The sequence below is a fragment of the Mandrillus leucophaeus genome, unplaced genomic scaffold (assembly GCF_000951045.1).
Source record: "Mandrillus leucophaeus isolate KB7577 unplaced genomic scaffold, Mleu.le_1.0 Scaffold729, whole genome shotgun sequence".
In the NCBI taxonomy this organism is placed as follows: Eukaryota; Metazoa; Chordata; class Mammalia; order Primates; family Cercopithecidae; genus Mandrillus; species Mandrillus leucophaeus.
In genome coordinates, this window is record NW_012107908.1 from 412,223 (window position 1) to 433,010 (window position 20,788).

General features: G+C 36.8%; 1 protein-coding gene across 1 annotated transcript in view; it reads left to right on the top strand.

The window, feature by feature from the left end:
- RABGAP1 (RAB GTPase activating protein 1) overlaps positions 1-20,788 on the top strand; it is a 167,171-nt gene that overhangs the window by 42,997 nt on the left and 103,386 nt on the right. The window contains exons 3-10 of the mRNA XM_011965496.1: positions 4,655-4,889; positions 6,368-6,572; positions 9,433-9,607; positions 10,191-10,348; positions 16,469-16,579; positions 16,967-17,033; positions 17,704-17,806; positions 19,010-19,179. Of these exons, the coding sequence (XP_011820886.1) occupies positions 4,709-4,889; positions 6,368-6,572; positions 9,433-9,607; positions 10,191-10,348; positions 16,469-16,579; positions 16,967-17,033; positions 17,704-17,806; positions 19,010-19,179 (1,170 nt within the window). The 5' untranslated portion in view covers positions 4,655-4,708. The remainder of the gene's footprint in view (positions 1-4,654; positions 4,890-6,367; positions 6,573-9,432; positions 9,608-10,190; positions 10,349-16,468; positions 16,580-16,966; positions 17,034-17,703; positions 17,807-19,009; positions 19,180-20,788) is intronic.

Consider the following 20,788-nt stretch of genomic DNA (forward strand, 5'->3'; position numbering starts at 1 on the left):
AAGAAGTCTGGACATAGGCAGTTGCTAGTTGGTTTAACTTGTTCATCCATACCAGGGTTCAACAGACTATAGCCTGCTGGCCCAATCTGGCCTGCCACCTGTTTTTGTAAATAAAGTATAATTGGAACATAGCCACATTAGTTTGTTTACACATTGTTTATGGCTGCTTTCATGCTACAAAGTCAGAGTATATAAAGCCTGCAAAGCCTAAAATATTTATTATCTGGCCCTTTAAAGAAAATGTTTCTTAACTTCTGATCTATACCATTAAGGACCCAATTTCTTTTATCCGCTCATTGATTTTTGGCTCACTGACTCTTTTTTAAGATAGGGGGTCTCCTTATGTTGCCCAGACTGGCCTCAAGTGATCCTTCCCCACAGCCTCCGGAGTAGCTGGGACTGCAGGCACAGGCCACTGTGCTTGACTTGGTTTACTGACATTTTGTTCTGTGTCACCTCATTCATAGTACATCCCCCACGGTTCTATATGCATGTTCCAAGGCAAGAAGAAGAGAGAAAGGGGGTAACACCAGTCATGCTCATTTATTTTATTGGGAAAATCAACAGTCTTCCAGAAGCTTCCCAGCCAATTTCTGTTTACATCTGAAAGGCTAAAATTGTGTTATATGGTAAGCCATAGCCGTAAGGGAGGCTGGAAACTAAATAGGCAACTTTTCTAGCCTCTCTAGTGGAGATGGGTATGTGCCAAAAGTAACAGTCATTCGCAGTTAGTCCTTTTATCATAATCAACCATTCATATTAGAAAATAAATGTAGCCGTAAGGGAGGCTGGAAACTAAATAGGCAACTTTCCTAGCCTCTCTAGTGGAGATAAGCATGTGCCAAAAGTAACAGTCATTCGCAGTTAGTCCTTTTATCATAATGAATCATTCATGTTAGAAAATAAATGAACTGTGTAAGTTCCTAGCCCAGTGGTTCTCAAACTTTGTTACATGTGAACGTCTCATGGGGTGCAGAATATAGATTCTTGGGGCCCATGCACAGAGGTTTTTCTTGGATGAAGTCAAGGGATTTGCATTTTCAAAAAGTACCATATGTATTTTAATGCATATGTGGACCGTCTGGTAAATACTATGTTGGCATCGTACTTTGGGATTTTGATTTGAGGCAGTGTTTCTCAGTGATTCTGTGTATCAGAATCATCTGCGGAGGTTTTTTGTTTGTTTGTTTGTTTGTTTGAGATAGAGTCTCACTCTGTCGCCCAGACTGGGGTGCAGTGGTGCGATCTTGGCTCACTGCAACCTCCGCTCCCCCAGGTTCAACGATTCTCCTCTTTAACTCTTTAAGCCTCCTGAGTAGTTGGGACTACAGGTGCATGCCACATGCCTGGCTGACTTTTGTATTTTTTAGTGGAGACAGGGTTGTGCCATGTTGGCCAGACTGGTCTAGAACTCCTGGCCTCAAGTAATCTGCCTGCCTCGGCCTCTCCAAGTGCTGGGATTATAGGTTTGAGCCACTGCACCCAGCAAAAAACCAACTTTTTAAAGCAGAACTTCTGAAAAAAGATTAATATGTATTAATGTTGACTGTGTGACAGATACCATACTATATATTACATGCTTTTGTTCATTTCATATTACCTAGTAATACTGATAATTTTTTTGGATAGTGATGGTCAAAAATATTAATCTAAGATTGTTTCTCAGAGTGCAGTTCCTAGACTAGCAGCATCACTGTGATCTGGAAATTTTTTAGAAATTCAAATTATTGAGTACCACCCCAGACTTACTTAATTGGAAACTCAGGTAGGGCCCAACAGTCTGTTTCAACAAGCTCTCCTGGTGATTCTGATGCATGTCAAAGTTTCAGAACCTTGAAAGGCACTGCTGTTTCCCAGCTTGGTTTAGACAAAATTAGTTGACTGTCTTAAAAATAAAAAATAACTTAATTGATTAAAGTATATTGGCCGGGCATAGTGGCTCACGACTGTAATCCCAGCACTTTGGGAGGCCAAGGTGGGTGGATCACTTGAGGTCAGGAGTTCAAGACCAGCCTGGCCAACATGACGAAACCCCGTCTCTTACTAAAAATACAAAAACTAGCTGGGTGTGTTGGCACGCGCCTGTAATCCCAGCTACTTGGGATGTTGAGGCAGAAGAATCGGCTGAACCTGGGAGGCAGAGGTTGCACTAAGCCGAGATTGTGTCACTGCACTCCAGCCTGGGCAACACACAGAGCGAGACTGTGCCTCAAAAAAAAAAAAAAAAAAAAAAAAAGTATGTGTACTATACTGTCACAGGTAGTAATTTGGAATTGCATTGAAGGTTCACAAACCATCTAACATGATAATTGTTGAGTATTGTATTTGATAAGATGATTCAAGGCATTTGTTAGGTTACTATCTTTAAACCACTCTTAAAACTATTTTGTGTGTGTACATTACTTTTTCCTAGTTTTTAAGGAAGAGTTAAGGACATTGAAGACAGTTCTTATGTTTATAAAATTTATAAAGTAGGGAAGAATGCAAGATAAACATGTATAAACACAAGGCAAATATATAAACATGTTTTATTTTAGGGTTAGCTACATTTCTGTGATTGGTAAATATGTTACAACGTAGGCAGCCTATCCCAACAGAAAACTTGGGTTTATTCATAAGCCAAAGAGCAAAACAGTACTTCATAGCACGTATTATGTCTTTTTTCAATTACAGTTGCATTCCCAATTGTAGTTACTAATTGCTTCTACCGGGAATCTAATATCTTCTCTCTTCTGCTTTTGGGAAGCTATATAACTCTACTATATTTCTCCCTACCCTTAGAAAAGTTAGTTTAGGTTCACTTGGGCTGTCTTTTGCTTACTGCAGGTGATACAGTATTTCTTCTCCAGTTTTGAAAAGAGGCTAATTGGATCTAAGCTTTAGTTTGATTTTTAGGTGCTTTAAGAACTTTTTAAGCTGGTCATGGTGGCACTGCCTGTAGTCACAGTTACTTGGGAGGCTGATGTGGGAGGATCACTTGAGCCTAGGAGTTCAAGTCCACCCTGGGCAACATAGTGATATGGTGTCTCTTTTTAAAAAATGTTTTTGCGACAGAGTTTTGCTTTGTCACCCAGACTGGAATGCGGTGGCGTGATCTGAGGTCACTGCAGCCTCAACTCCACGGGCTCCAGCGATCCTCCCACCTCAGCCTCCCAGTAGCTGGGACCACAGGCACATGCTACCACACGTGGCTAATTTTTGTATTTTTGGTAGAGATGGGGTTTCACCATGTTGCCCAGGCTGGTCTCGAACTCCTGAGGTCAAGCAGTCTGCCCACCTCAGCCTCTCAAAGTGCTGGGATTATAGGCGTGAGCCACTGTGCCCATAAAAAAAAAAAAAAACAGAAAAAAAACCCAACTTTTTAAAGCAGAACTTCTGAGAAAAGAAATTCAGTTGCACTTGTGTATGTGTAGAATCTGATTTAACAAAGAGTTAAAATTACTCAGCCCACTTGTACTTTCATTAGCAATAACTCCAAACATGAAATGAAATTCACAGAAACAGAAATTGTCATTGAAGCCAAGAAAGAGGTCTTTATTTCTAAGGCAAAAGTACTTGAAGTATTGGAATTTCCTTGGGAGAATGTCAGCAAAAAAGACTTGTCTTTTTCTCAATTATAATTTGCAGCACAAGAGACTTGAAGTTTATGGAATTATGAAAGCCCGAATCAATAAAAATACTTGAATTGGATTTCTTGGTAGCCCAGAGATACCTACCTCTGTTATTGAAATTTTGCTTCCTAGCCTCTGTGTTAATTTTGCTAGGGTAGGCCTCATTCTCTTAGCCCTGACGAATTTAACTTTTTGTTAGATTTTAGTCTTCAGAAAGCCTCCTAAATCAGGGCTCCCTCTCTTTTCCCATGACTTCATTTTTCTAACTCAATTTTTTTTTTGTTAATTTTTTTAGTATTTCTTAAGCATTTAGTGACAACACTGTGTTGTGTCACTTGTGGTTTTCCTTGGCATTGACCAGTCTCCACTTGATTTTGCACTTCCTTGCTTCCTTGTTGAGGAACTAGTAATAACCCATCATGACTCCATAAAATTACTTGATATTGAAATAGAGTGCTTTTATTTCTCAGTACTATTTTGTATGTTCATGTCAGCTTTACTCAAGTGTTTCAGAACTTTCAGAACTTGTTCATATCATGTAAGTCTTCCTCAGAAATACAAGAGACTTGCATATGACAGAAGTGGTAAAATACCTGTGAAAATGTATTGCCTAGTATGTATGTTTCTGTTGATATCTTTTGGAAGCAAGCACATTTTCCCTTTTTCCTTAAGGGCTAGAGGAGACACTAAGATGTTCTTCTTAAAAGCATTATTTCTTATCAGACAAAATTATAAATCTTTTAATTATTGTTAGTTTAGGACACAGTAAAATACTTTAATAACATTGGCAGACTATCGCATATATTTCTGGGTATTAGTCTCAAGTTCACTATGTACTTTTTCATGAAAAACTATATAAATTGAGAGAGCAGCTGCGCCCTTGTTTGTTGCAGATCTTGATTTATTCTATTTTTAAAAAAAATTCAGAAGATATCTTTGTATCAAAAGAAATGCTAATGATTTTCTTTGGAATGTGGACCCATTTTAATCAGTACTGGCTAATCTTTCTCACTTTGCTGATTGCATGTATTTGTGACCCTTAGATTGTAGGGAATGGAAGTGAACAGCAGCTGCAAAAAGAGCTAGCAGATGTACTGATGGATCCTCCAATGGACGACCAGCCAGGGGAAAAGGAGCCTGTGAAAAGGTCACAACTGGATGGTGAAGGAGATGGGCCTCTTTCTAATCAGCTCTCCGCTTCATCCACCATTAACCCTGTGCCATTAGTAGGGCTCCAAAAACCAGAGATGAGCCTGCCAGTGAAACCTGGACAAGGAGGTTAGGATTGCTGCATTGCTTGCGTAACTGAAGGTTATTGTTTTTAATATGTGAGTGTCCACCCTGTACTAGGTTTTATTTAGAACAGGCAAAAACCATTGTCTACATTCTCTAGAATCTCTAAATTCTAAATCTAAAGGGATGTGAGAGGAGTAAAAATATATATACCATTCTGATTTCCTTTTAAATGTATTGCAGTTGTACCAAAGAAAGAGAAAATATAACTAAAGGAAACAGAGGGAATCTTTTTTTTTTTTCCCCCCCAGAATGCTTAAAGATTTTTCAAAGAAAGAAGGAATATGAGTACAATATTTGAGAAATGGAGGGATAATTCTGGGTGAACAGATGTTTGCTCCAGACCTGTATAGCTCTATAGGAGCAGTTGCCAAGTTGAAAAAGGAAGACTAGAGCATGGGGCAGAAAGACATAGTATGGGAGGAGAAGGACAACTTAAAGGCTCATTTGGAAAAGCAAGGTGTTAAAACTATAGATGTTATTGGGGAAGGAACGCCAAAGAGATTGAGAGAACATAATGAAGTGGCTAAGATGATGAATAAGAGAAATAACTGTAACAGTGCAGGTCAGAAAGATGACAATTAGGCCAGGCGTGGTGGCTCACACCTGTAATCCCAGCACGTTGGGAGGCCAAGGCAGGCGGATCACAAGGTCAGGAGATCAGGACCATCCTGGCCAACATGGTGAAACCCTGTCTCTGTTAAAACAAAAAATTAGCCAGGTGTGGTGGTGCGCACCTGTAGTCACAGCTACTTGGGAGGCTGAGGCAGGGGCATTGTTTGAAACCAGGAGGCAGAGGTTGCAATGAACCGAGATTGTCCCACTGCACTTCAGCCTGGCGACAGAGTGAGACTCTGTCTCAAAAAAAAAAAAAAAAAAAAATGACAATCAGACATAGGAGTTTTCAGAGTGAAAAAATACTAAATGTATATTTGACCTAAATGTAAATTACAAAGTCAAAACAAATTAGAGGAGGCAGAAAAGTGAATCAAATCTGAATCTGATTGAGACTGACTTTAATAGCACTATATTTTGAGTATCCTTTGTCTGAAATGCTTGGGACCAGAAGTGTTTCAGATTTCAGATGTTTTTGGATTTTGAAATATGCATATAATTGCCTGCTGAGCACCCCAAATCCAATAATTACAAATCTGAAATTCCCCAAATAGTATTTATTTTAAGTGTCATGTAGGTGCTCAAAAGGTTTTGAAATTTGAAACATTTCATATTTCAGAGTTTTGAATTTAGGATACTCAACCTGTACCTAAAAACCTTGGTGTTTCTGACAGAGTTCTAGTGTGAGATTTCTGACTTTCATGGGCATTTCTTTTAGGGTATGGCATATTATCTCATTAATACTTAATTTTAGACCCTAAATGTTACTTGCAGATTTTTACTTGCTAATCATATCAACAAAATATCAAAGTGAAAATAATCACTTCCTTATTCTTTGTTTCTTTCAGATTCTGAAGCTTCAAGTCCTTTCACACCAGTGGCCGATGAGGACAGCGTAGTTTTCAGTAAACTGACTTACTTAGGCTGTGCCTCAGTAAATGCTCCCAGGAGTGAAGTGGAAGCCTTAAGGATGATGTCCATCTTAAGAAGCCAGTGTCAGATTTCACTAAATGTTACCCTTTCAGTGCCAAATGTATCTGAAGGAATTGTGAGGTGAGACTGGTTTATTGAAATATTTTAGTATTTACATCAGATCTCTGACCTGTTGCTTTAGAAAGAAGCAATAGTGAATAAAATACATATTAATACTTACTTTACTTGTGTAATGTTTCATTTACCTGACACTCATGTTATATCTTCCAAGGACTGTAACCTTTGTCAAAAATGGTCACTTATTTGTAATAGTTTTTCATCCTCTTCCTAGTCATGTGTAGTACATTAGACTTTCAATGTTTTGGGGATAAATGAAATATATTGACATGAATCAGCCTAAAAGATTATGTTTTCCATGTTCCTTTGATGAAAATACAAGCTTGACACATTAGTTCAAAATGGAGTTTCATGCTGAGTTTGAAAGTTACAAAAATTTATTGTTAAATATTAACTATACCAGTACACCCCTTAATTTTTATGATGAGAAAACTGGCCAGGTGCAGTGGTTCATGCCTGTAATCCCAGCAGTTTGAGAGGCTGAGACGGGTTGATCACTTAAGTTCAGGGGTTCGAGACCAGCCTGGGCAACATGGTGAAACCCTGTCTCTACAAAACATAAAAAAATTAGCCAGGCATGGTCGCACGCACCTGTAGTTCCAGCTACTCAGGAGCCTGAAATGGGAGGATCACCTGAGCCTGGGAGTTGAAGGCTGCAGGGAGCTGTGATCATGCCACTTCACTCCAGACTGAGTGACAAAGTGAGACCCTCTCTCAACAAAACAAAAGGAAAAAAAGATGAAAAAACTGAGGCACAGAGAAGCCTCTAGAAATGGCTGTTTATACTAATAGAACAAATAACAATTGCAGATAGCTAACCAGATGTCTGTATCAACCAGCTAAATATACAGTTGCTCAATAAGTCAGACGAGTGCAGCTAAAATAAATTTTTTTCTGCTGTTACCAAAGATTCGTGCTTATTTAAATTACCACATAAAATAGCCTTAATTCTACTCTACCACTAATAAATACAGTTAACATCTTGGCTTATTAAGATCTTTGCATATTGGTATGTGTATATGTCTATGTATGTGTGAATATACCTGCATATATATATACGTACGTAATTAGACAACTGTTAGAATCAACTTTTTTTGAACAACAATGAACTGTCCATACCATCTTGTACTTAGTTTTTTATCATAAACCTCTTTTCATGCCAGTAAATATGATTAAAAATTTTAATTTATGATGGCACATTAATGGGTTATACATAAATAACCCATCTCTTATATTAGACATCTTAAGGTTTTTATCTTTCAGAGAAAAAAACATGACTAATGATAGCTAATTTTAATTATACGGGAATATCAGTGTTTTAGAAATAGGTATCTTTGAGCTCAATCTTTTTAGACTTCTGTTGATTTCCTTAGGATAAATTCCTAGAAGTAAACTTAATGAGTTTGTCTGTTTTTATTGCTTCTGATAACATCGCCAACTAGCCATCTAGAAATATTGATCCAGTTTATACTTTTATCAGCAGTATATAGAGTGTCCATTTCTCAGTATCCTCAGAAGTATTTTGGACTTTCATGGTGACAGAGTAATAGCTGTCTGTTGATTGTAGTAAAATAATCTGTATATGTAATTTTTCCCCTGAAGTATTTAAAGAACTATTTCACAAAGACTCACAAATTCTATTTATTAATGATAAACTATTAATAAAATTTGTTTAGCATTCATTTCTAAATGTTTCTTAGTCAATACTCATTCCTCTAACTGAAGTTATACTTTAATATATTTTTAATTTTATTAAAAAAGTTAGAAAGCTAGTTGGTCTTACCGCACATTTTCAGAGTTTTCATGAAAGTGCTTTCAAACTTGCATTAGATCTTCTTCCTAGGTATTTCCGTGATGAGCAAGGCCTTCTAGGCTTTCCCCATTAATGGCTCTACCCACGTAGCGTTGAAATTGCATAGTTTCTTTCTAGACCTTTCATAGTTGTGCCTTAGTGCCCTGAATAGGGTCTGGAATGTTTTAGGTATCACATAAATATTCGTTGAATAAGTAGATTTTTGAATGAATGCTATCCCTTTGATTTTTTACGGAATGGCATTCTTTTGCTTTTATTCATGATTTTTTTTTTGAGTTAGCATTTTGTATAATCTCTGTCTTTATTTTTCATGAATAAAAAAACAACATGTTTCAGTCTGAGAAAAAGCATCAGTTTTTTGTTTTTTTATTTTTTCATAGCAGATTAGGTCGTTTTTAAAGGAGATAATTAGAAACTCAGCTTCGCCAGGTGCAGTGGCCCACGCCTATAATACCAGCACTTTGGGAGGCCTAGGCGGGCAGATCGCCTGAGGTCAGAAGATTGAGACCATCTGGCTAACATGCCCCATCTCTACTAAAAATACAAAAAATAGCCAGGCATGGTGGCACATCCCTGTAATCCCAGCTACTTGGGAGGCTGAGGCAGGAGAATCGCTTGAACCCAGGAGGTGGAGGTTGCGGTGAGCCAAGATCGCAGCAGAGTGAGACTCTGTCTCAAAAAAAAACTCCGTTTAAAAAAAAAAAAAAAAACAGAGGCGCAGCTTCAGTGTGTTTTGGTAGGCTAATTTACGTGTTAATCTTGTCTTTAGTTTGTTGCAGACTATATAAGAAATGTGCTTATTCATATTTTTTAGACCTTTCTGTTTGCCTCCCTAAAACATGATACCATATAGTTTTTACTACTATGGAATTATGTAATCAATAGCTTCCGGAATTCACATAGGACTTACTTATTAAAATTTAAGGTTAATATTAGCATACCAAATATATGATCTTCTTACTAGAAAGGATGAGTCTCACATCTTAATATAAACGTAGTGCAGATTGTTCATAATTCGTCTAATATCTCTGTATCTTTTTCTCTGAACAGACTCTTAGATCCTCAGACAAACACTGAAATAGCAAACTACCCTATCTACAAAATCCTCTTCTGTGTCAGAGGGCATGATGGAACTCCTGAGAGTGACTGTTTTGCTTTCACTGAAAGTCATTACAATGCAGAGCTCTTCAGAATACACGTCTTCCGGTGTGAAATACAAGAAGCTGTAAGTCCTCAAGGGAAAACTCTCTGCAAATGAAACTTCACCAGTGCTCTCACTAGGTTGAAATGATTATGGGATTTATTATGGTCACTTATGAGCCAGATGAAATTCTCTGCTAGTGTTTTAGTGATTCTAGCCTGATGGGCCGACATATAAATTAACTAAAAATTCGATTAACCAGAACTTTGTTGTTACTACTAAGAATGTCAGAGGAGACCTGTTGGCTACTTTTGATTGGGTTAAGTAGGCATTCTGGTTCTAACGTTGTCAGATTTGCAAACCATTCTTTTAAATCAGAACTTGTTAGGACTGTTTTCATTGTAATATCTTCAGATAGTTTCTAACAATTTAGGAAATGATTTTTAATTGGATTTATAGTGCTTACAACCATTTCTTTTTTAAAACCCCTTGTCTGACCACTTTCAGTGTTGCTTGCTTTATAGGCCTAACAAATTAGGTAATTTACCAAAAGAAATAAGTGGGATAAAGATAATCATTGCCTTCCAAAGTAGGTAACCTTTCATCCTTAATAAAAGTATTTTATATCTTTTGATAACAGCCCATTTCCTAACATGTCTGGTTGTAGGTAAGCCGGATACTTTACAGTTTTGCCACTGCCTTCCGCCGTTCTGCCAAGCAGACCCCACTTTCAGCCACTGCTGCACCCCAGACTCCTGACAGTGACATCTTTACCTTCTCTGTGTCTTTAGAAATAAAAGAAGATGATGGTAAAGGTTATTTTAGGTAGGGAATCTTATTTTATTCATGTATTAACATGCTGTGGTTCAGGGGAAATTCTAGGTCAGATTATAACTTTCATACCATAAAATGATTGCTTTTAAAGGGAGAGCTTTTAAAAAAATGTGGGTGATAAAGGAAAATAAATACATAAATTTAACAGAGGCAAAGTTTGAATAATTTTAAAGCAATTTTAAAAAATTGTCATATGGGGAACATGTTACTACCTTCTTTTAGTCAGATACCAAGTGGCTAACTGCTCATAAAAATATGGCCAAAGCGCCGGGCGCTGTGGCTCATGCCTGTAATCCCAGCACTTTGGGTGGCTAAGGTGGGCAGATCACCTGAGGTCGGGAGTTTGAGACCAGCCTGACCAACATGGAGAAACCTTATCTCTACTAAAAATACAAAATTAGCTGGGCGTGGTGACAGGTGCCTGTAATCTCAGCTACTCAGGAGGCTGAGGCAGGAGAATTGCTTGAACCTGGGAGGCAGAGGTTGTTGTAGTGAGCAGAGATCCTGCCATTGCACTCCAGCCTGGGCAACAAGAACGAAACTCCATCTCAAAAAAAAAAATATATATATATATATATATGTGTATGTGTATAAACACACACATATGTATATATACACGTGTATATATACACGTGTATATACACATACACACACGTGTATATATGTGTGTATATATGTATGTATATGGCCAAAGCTTAGCTGGATTTGTAGCTATATTTGTTTTGCTGATTGTATTTGCTTGTTTTAGTTGGTTGATTTACTTGTATTAGTAATCGAAAAATCTTAAGCATTTTCAAGTCAGGTTTTCCCAGTAAAGTTATCTGCATACATTGGAAGGGGAGAAATAAGGTCTGTATCTGAAGTCTAATCTTCTGTAGGGTTAGAAGCACTGATTTTAATTTTTAAATGTAATGATAATTCTTTGAGTGGGGGAAAAAAACATGGAATAGAAGTCAAAACTTAGCTTTAGTTTAATTGTTGTTACTATTAACAGTGTCCCCATTTCCAAGTTTCTTTACATCTGTCAATAATTTCCTCATTTGTTAAATGAGGTGGCTAGACTCTAAAACTCTCTCTCACTTTAAAATTTTGTGGTTGCAAGATGACTTGATTTTTTAAAAATTATAGCCCATGTCACAAAATGATTGTATTATAATCAATAATTGCATGTCTGTTTCCTCCATGACTACTTCATTAAATTGGTAAAATGAAGTTATATAAAATTATGAATATTTCTAATATTTTGCTTTTAAATTAAGAAGCACAGTGATTGGTTTATTAGACTATTTATTAGAAAAACTAATAATTCTTAGTCTCTCTTCAGACTTTGGAATTGTCATGCCATCTGGTGGCCAATTTAGTGTACAGTTCAGCTTAAACTTTGAGGAGTAAAGTATGAGGCATTGTGCTCTGTGCTTTCTAATTATATACATTTCTATTCTCTCTCTCTCTCTTTTTTTTTTTTTTGAGGTACGCCTCAATGCTGTTGCTCAGGCTGGAGTGCAGTGGTACAAACATGACTCACTGCAGCCTCAACCTTCTGGTCTCAAGCAGTCCTCCCACCTCACCCTCCTGAGTAGCAGGGACCATGGATGCACACCACTATGTCTGGCTACTTTTTTAAAAAAATTTTTCTAGAGATGGGGTCTTGCCACGTTGCCCAGGTTGGTCTTGAACTCCTGGGCTCAAGTGATAGTCTCGGCTTGTCCAAGTGTTGGGATTACAGGCATGAGCCACCATTCCTGGTCATTTCTATTCTCAAAGCAATGCTGTGAGATAGTCCTTCCTGCAGTGTACCTTCGTGCCCTGCAAAGTGGAAATTATTATCTGTATAATTTTAAGTAGTTTTTTACCTTGTTAAGCAACCTTTAAACTAAATACTTTTCCTTTCTTTTTTTTTTTGAGACAGCCTCTCTCTGTCACCAAGACTGGAATGCAGTGGCACGATCACGGTTCACTGCAACCTCCGTCTCCCGGGTTCAAGCAATTCTCGTGCCTCAGCCTCCTGAGTAGCTGGGATCACACGCGCCTGCCACCATGCCCGGCTAATTTTTTGTATTTTTTAGTAGAGACAGGGGTTCGCCGTGTTGGCCAGGCTGGTCTCAAACTCCCAGCCTCAAGTGATCCATTTACCTTGGCCTCCCAAAGTGCTGGGATTACAGGCATGTTTCACCACGCCTGGCCTTTTTTTCTTTATTGAAAATATTTATGTAATTTTGGTCTGTAAATTCTAATTATTAAATAGGAAAGATTAAGATCCCTCAGAAGTATCAGTATAACTTCTCTTCCTTCTGAAATCAGGCATATTCAAGGTAGAATGATCATAAACATCTTTGTTCTATTTACCCTCATACTGACAAAGTGCTATTACAGAAAATCCCTGGATGGTCAAATTTGCTTTTCACGTTTGTTAGGACTTTGTTTTCCTTTTGCTACATGACTTTACTGAATTTCTGGTTTATAATAAATACTGTTGTGTTAACTTAAATTTCATTTTTTTTTTTGAGACCGTTTCGCTCTGTCGCCCAGGCTGGAGGGCAGTGGTGCGATCTTGGCTCACTGCAACCTCCGCCTCCCGGGTTCAAGCAATTCTCCTGCCTCAGCCTCCCAAGTAGTTGGGATTACAGGCGCCTCCCACCACACCGGCTAATTTTTGTACTTTTTAGTAGAGATGGGGTTTCACCATATTGGCCGGGTTGGAACTTAAATATATTATTTCAGTATAATGATCAATGTACCTAAGTATATTAGGTTAAATATGTTTAGGTATAATAATAATTGTATATTATACATATAAATTATATAGTAGTTGTATAATTATTATGCTATTATATAATTTTATAAAACCTATTATTTACTTACTATTATACCTAAATATTTTTACCTAAATATTATACGTAAATAATAATTATGCTGAAATAATTATTATACCTAAATGTATTAGGTTAACGCAACAGTACTTTAGATGTATGAAATCATAGCAAAATATACCTTGGTTTGTCAGATTTAAATTTGTCAAATGCAGTTCCTCTTATCCAGTCATTCTGTAATATGTATGGGAATTTATCTGCAGAAATAATCATTGAGGTTTTCAAAGAATTATTAACATGAATGTTCTTCAACGTATTGTGTATAATATTAATAGCAAATTTTAAAAGTAGAAATTAAATGTTGAATAGAGTAGTAAAACATGTTGGTTCATGGATATTACTTATCCCCTGTCCAACTCATATTTGTGTATAACACAACACAAGATTTACTATGGTTTTACTTTAACATAAATATAGACAAAGTGTGATAAGAATAATGCTCTTCTCGTTTCTGAAGAAGTCTAATTTTTAAATTATTATTATTATTATTTTTTGAGACGGAGTTTTGCTCTTGTTGCTCAGGCTGGAGTGCATTGGTGCGATCTTGGCTCACTGCAACCTCCTTCTCCCGGGTTCAAGCAATTCTCCTGCTTCAGCCTCCCGAGTAGCTAGGATTATAGGTACCTGCTGCCACACCTACCTACTTTTTGTACTTTTAGTACAGACAAGGTTTCACCATGTTGGCCAGGCTGGTCTCAAACTCCTAACTTCAGGTGATCCACCCGCCTCAGCCTCCCAAATTGCTGGGATTACAGGCATGAGCCACTGCGCCTGGCCAATTTTTAAATTTAATTATAATTGGAAACCTGCTTCTCCATTTTGCCCATGGGAAAACTGAGCATTTGTTTGTTTGTTGAGATAGGGTCTCACACTTTTTTTTCTTTTTGAGATGGAGTCTCTCTCTCTCACCCACGCTGGAGTGCGGTGGCGCAGTCTCGGCTCACGGCAACCTCTGCCTCCCAGGTTCAAGTGATTCTCCTGCCTCAGCCTCCCAGGTAGCTGGGATTACAGACATGTGCTGCGATGCCTGGCTAATTTTTGTGTTTTCAGTAGAGACAGGGTTTTCCTATTTGGCCAGGCTGGTCTTGAACTCCTGACCTCAAATGATCCACCCACCTCAGCCTCCCAAAGTGCTGGGATTCCAAGCATGAGCCACCGTGCCTGACCTAAATTGAGCATTTTCATTCAATGCACCATTCAAAACACTTCTTTTTTTGTTTTACTTAATCCACTTACCATCCTCCTGAGATAAATTGGGTAGTTTATATTGTGCTTATTTATAGGTAAACCCAGGGAAATTAAGCCTGGACTTCAGTTTCTTATTTTATACAATAGAAATTAAATACTAAATTCTCAGCTTGGATACATTCAATGATGTAGTTATTAGACCAGAAATATAATTTAGGACCCTGGCATTCAGTGAGGTGCACACCCGCTGATTACACTCTCCATTCTGCTTCATGTTACTGTAGCCCTGTAGATTCCGGACACCAAAGACAACTTTCTATCTGTTGTTGTTTTAAACTGCTAAACAATGAGATTATATTTACTTGAGCATCCAGAGAACATAGAGACCAGTGTATCTATTAGCAGTTGAAAATTGAGACCCTTCCATTTCAGAGTTGTGAAAACTCTGTCACAAATATTTAACAGTTTGGTATGCAAAGATTTTCTTTGAACATTTTTGTCATTTTTAGACTTCTTTGCTAAGGTTCTTTGATTTTCTAATGGAAGTATTCAAAAATGTTCTTGAATTAGTATAAATAGTAATAAAGTGCAGAAGGGCTTCAAATTAGTATTTGTTTAGGGCTACCTTTAATTTTGAGTAGGTATTCAGAGCTTTCATCTAGCCATTTACGGTAGCTACTAATGGTTCTATTGCCATTATCTTAAAGTTGTACAGAAATAAGATACAATTTAGATTTTTTGCATATTGACTGATGGCCACAGACATTTACCTTTGAGAACAATGAGCTAGAGAAAGTGGTATGTGGGAGAATAGGGGATTATTTTGTTAAACTGTCATTTTAAGAACTTTGCTGTGGTTCGCATCTGTAATCACAGCACTTGGGGAGGCCGAGGTGGGAGGTTTGCTTGAGCCCATGAGTTTGAGACCAGCCTAGGCAACATAGCAAGACCCATCTCTACAAAAAATTAAAAAATTAACCAGGCATGGCGGCGTGTAACTGTAATCCTCGGTATCCTGGAGGTTGAGGCAGGAAGATAGCTTGAGCCCAGGAGTTTGAGGCTGTAGTGAACTATGAGATTGTGCCAGTGTACTGCAGCCTGGGCAACAGATCAAGATCCTGTCTCAAAAAAAGAAAAAAGAATATTTTTACCTTTTTAATTAAGCTGATGTTTATTAACTTTATCACTGGTTAGCATATAATTATTATACTGGTTTATAATAAAGATAACAGTGCTTAAGGGAAGTGTTGGGCAACAGCTTATTATTGGCCATATCTTCCTCATTTCTATTACTTTTTAAAGATAACTTTTTTTGAAACTCAAAAGATCTATGATTAAGTATGTTTTTCTTCATGATATATTTAAGCAAAGAAGGTGATAATAATTTATCTGTAAAACCCAGTTATAAATATAAAGGAAAGAATACTTACTTTTTTTGAGTTCTGTATGTCAGATGCCATGCAAGATGTTTTACAGCAACAAAAGAGAGAAAATTGAGATTGTTTTAGGGGACGTAGGAGTGATTTTTCTAGCTTTATAAATGCTTTATTGGTTTACCTGCAAATATCAAATGGTATTTTCTTTTTTTTTTTTTTTTTGAGATGTAGTCTCACTCTGTCACCCATGCTGGAGTGCAGTGACGCAATTTCGGCTCAGTGCAACCTCTTCCTCCCTGGTTCAAGTGATTCTCCTGCCTCAGCCTCCTGAATAGCTGGGACTATAGGCCTGTGCCACCACACTCAGCTTATTTTTATATTTTTAGTAGAGATGGGGTTTCACCATGTTGCTCAGGCTGGTCTCAAACTCCTGACCTCAAGTGATCCACTCACCTCAGCCTCCTAAAGTTTTGGGATTACAGGTGTAAGCCATCATGCCCAGCCTCAAATGATATTTTCACATCAAGAGGCATACAATGATTTTTTTCTTTTTTGTTATTATTTGCAAACCAGGCACAGAAAAGAATCAGAGATTTGAGGTCTTTGTTTAAAAAAAATGGTTCTAGTATGTGACAAGAAAATGCTTTGCAAAATTAATGAAACATGTTGGTCTACAGTGCAGTTCCCAAAGATAAGGACAGACAATGCTTTAAACTACGCCAAGGAATTGATAAGAAGATTGTCATCTATGTGCAGCAAACAACTAATAAAGAACTTGCCATTGAAAGGTAAGCATTTTTAGTAAGTTTAGCTTAAATATAAATTTTGACTTTTATCAATCTAATGGCATAGTTTTACACTGTATTAAAAAATGTATTTTCGAAGTATTTTGTTCCCTAGGATATTATTTTGTTTACTGAAGTCAGTGCTTCATTACTTTGAAATAGCTACTAGAAATCATCAACTAATATGCTCTCTTCAAGTGTGTGGTAATAAAAGGCAAACAGAATTAGCTTATCTTGAAGCAAGGATTATTATTTTAGCAACACAAACGTATTGATAATTCTAATGTGTCCTCTTTTCTATCGGCAAGAATTTGTTTTTAAAGTGGTCTAATTTAAACGTTCTTTTGTGTTATCTTTTTTCTTAAATTTATGTCGGTTCTTTTTTTGCAGGTGTTTTGGTCTTCTCCTTAGTCCAGGAAAAGATGTACGAAATAGTGACATGCACTTATTAGATTTGGTAAGAATTTATTTTTACTAGAAAGTTACATACTATTTCCTCAGTAAAGGTTGTTTCATTTTTTCTCATCTGAATCTAATGTTAAAACATGTTTATGAAGGTGATCTTTTAAGCTATAAAACAATATACAAAGATAAGGTAACTTCCTTTTTCCTGACTAGCTGTTTACAAGTCTGACTTCGGATAAGCCTTGGTCTGTTAACTGTGTGGTGATGATAAAATTCTTGTTTAAATATTTGAGTACGGTTGATGTGATAATCAAAAGAGAAAATTTATTGAAGAATTATTTGTAGACTGTCATGTATCCTTACCAATAGTAGGAGTTATTAGTATTATTCCCATTATCTGAAAATCTTTATTTTCAGAACTTAAAATTGTGTGGTGATAATTCACTTGAAAGAAGAATCCAGCATCAGATTTAGGTTGTGGATTTTCTTAACGTGTATACAATTTGATATGTTTCATAAGCATTAACATATAACTTCAGGACAGTTGCATAAATAATTGCCACATTTTTTTACCATAAATGTAATCATTCACATACACTTATCTGATCCTCCTCCATATTCTTATATTTTTGCAGCTTCTGGTTTTTAAAGGCAGCAAGATAGGGGTTAACTGTTGTTCACTCACTTTGGCATTCAGATTTATCTTTACTCTTTTTTTCTAGGAATCTATGGGCAAAAGTTCAGATGGAAAGTCCTATGTTATTACTGGGAGCTGGAATCCAAAATCCCCACATTTTCAAGTTGTAAATGAAGAAACTCCTAAAGGTGATACTATTTGTTGACATCATGAACAGAAATTTTAGTCTCAAGAAGATACGCAAAACTAAGGACCACTTCTTTAACCGATATCCAGTGTTTACCTAATTCTGGTGAAACCGAAGAATTTGAATAGTTCTTCAGTTTATTATTAAATTTGATCTATAAGCAAAGTGTCACTTTTTCCCACTTTTCCATCCTTTTTTTCATTTTTTGCTTCCCCTCTTTCTTTTCTTTCTTTCTATTTATATGCTTATTTACTTACAGACTTCTAGGTTTTATTTTTGTACAGAGGTAATCCATGCAATAAATGGTTAAAAATTTCAAAGGATTTACAGGGAAAAGTGAGTCTACCACAGTCCCCACGGCTCCGTCCCAAAGGAATCACTGTTAGCAGTTTCTTGTGTAGGTTTTCAAATACTCTATGCATAAAGTATCTGGGAGATATTTCATATGCTCTTTGAATGACATTTAATAGCTGCATATTATCCCATTCTGAAAATGTAATTTGCTTAATAAATGCCTCTTATTGAGCATTTTCCCCCCTTCAATTTTTTGTTATTAATAGCAGTATAAATAAATAGTTAAAGGATATAAGCAGACCTTTCAAATACCATTGTTAACCAAGTTTAAAACTTGAAAAGTCTCAGTGTTGATGAGGGTGCCGTAAAGAAGTCATATGCCACTTGTGCAGAAAAATCTGACAGTACAGTGGTTTTTTTTTTGTTTGTTTTTGTTTTGTTGAGACAGAATCTCACTCTGTCACCCAGGCTGGAATGCTGTGGCGCAGTCTTGACTCACTGTGGCCTCTACTTCCTGGGTTTAAGTGATTTTCCTACCTCAGCCTCCCAAGTAGCTGGGACTGCAGGCATGTGCCACCACACCTGGCTAATTTTTGTATTTTTAGTAGAGACGATGTTTCACCATGTTGGCCAGGCTGGTCTCATGGGCTCTAGTGATCTGCCTGCCTTGGTCTCCTGATGACAGTACAGTTTTAAAAGTTTTACAGTATATACTACTGTCAGTTACTTTAAAATAATTCTCAGTGTGGAATTTTTTTTTGAAACCAGTTATTTGTCTAATTATTTACATGTTTAGTTGATACTTAAGGTATCTTGAAAGTTTATAATGAAATAGCTTTTGTGGAATCTTATGAGCAAATACATTTGTGTTTCTGATTTACCTCTTCAGCCTCTCTCTTTCTTTGTTTAGATAAAGTCCTGTTTATGACCACAGCTGTAGATTTGGTAATAACAGAAGTACAGGAGCCTGTTCGATTTCTCCTGGAGACAAAAGTCCGTGTTTGCTCACCTAATGAAAGATTATTCTGGCCCTTCAGCAAACGTAGTACTACTGAAAATTTCTTTTTGAAACTAAAACAGGTACTGTACTTTTCTGTTAATATAGAAGGGGGAATAAGAAGGGAGAAATCACTTCTGAGACTGATTTCTAAGCTCTCAGATCTTTAAACAGTCACGTGTATTTTAAGAGGAAAAATTATATTTTTCGTATTTTCCCACCTGTTTATTATTTTCATTGCTCTTCGTTTCTTCCCAAAGATCCACATTTCCATTTGGTCTCATTTTCTTTCAACCCGAAGAACAGCATTTCTTTTAGTGTAGATCTGCTAAAGATGTATTCTCTTAAACTTCTCTAGGTGAAAATGTCTTTTTTTGGCTTTCATCCCAGTAGGATATTTTCACTGGATAGGATTCTGGTTGACGTTTTTTTCTTTAAAGATGTCATTCCTATTCTTCCGGCTTTCATTTTTATTGTTGTTGTTGTTTGTTTGTTTGTTTGTTTTTGAGACAAAGTCTTGCTCTGTCACCATCCAGGCTGGAGTGCAGTGGCGCAATCTTGGCTCACTGCAGCCTCCGCCTCCTGGGTTCAAGTGATTTTCCTGCCTCAACCTCCAGAGTAGCTGAGACTACAAGTGGGTGCCAGCATGCCCGGCTAATTTTTGTGTGTGTGTGTTTTTAGTAGAGATAGGGTTTCACCATGTTGGCCAGGCTGGTCTCGAACTCCTCACCTCAGGGGATCCACCTACCTCAGCCTCCCAAAGTGCTGGGATTACAGGCATGAGCCACCACGCCCAGTCGGCTTCCATTGTTTTTGATGAGAAGTCAGCGTTCATTTATGTTACTGTTCCTCTAGGTATAATGTGTCATTTTCTTCTTGCTGCTTTTAAGATTATTTATCTTTGGTTTTCAGATGTTTAACTGTGACATGATTAGGTATAGTTGTCTTTCGGTTTATCCTGCTTGGGATTTGTTGGGGTTCTTGCATTTTTAAATTTATGCTTTTTTAATTTTTTTTTTTTTTAAAACCAGATTTGGGGGAAATCTGGCCCATTATTTCTTAAACTTTTTTTTCTGCCCATCTCTCTTCTCTTTGATTCTGGGATTGTAATTATCTATATTTAGAGCTTTTGATATCTCTGAGGCTCTATTTTTTCCCAGTCTTTTTTTCTGTGTTTTCTTCAGATGGGATACTTTCTATTAATATGTCTTAAAGTTCGCTGATTTTTATCAACTTCTAATCTGTTAGTCATTCAATGAATTTTTAAAACATTTTCTGTATTTTTTGTTTTTAAAATGTCTGTGTGGTTCTTTTATTATCTCTGTTTTCTCTTGATTTCCTATTTGTTCTTTTATACTGAGCAGATTTTCTTTTAAATCCTTAAGCATAATTAACAGTGCAGCCACTTTAGAATTTTGCCTGCTAATTTTCATGTATGATGATGCATATTTTTGTTTCTTTGTAATTTTGGATTACATGTTAAACATCTTAAGTGATACATTGTAGAGACTGTATTCTGTTACTTTCTTCTGAAGAGTCTTGATTTTTTTTTTTTTTTAAATTGTGCAGTTAACTTGATCAAAGTTAAACTTCATACTTTGTCTTTCCTGTGGGTGGGTAGCAGCTAAAATCTCTGTTCCATTCTTTTATTCTTTTTTGACCCCCCGTTATTCTTTTTTTTTTTTTTTTTTT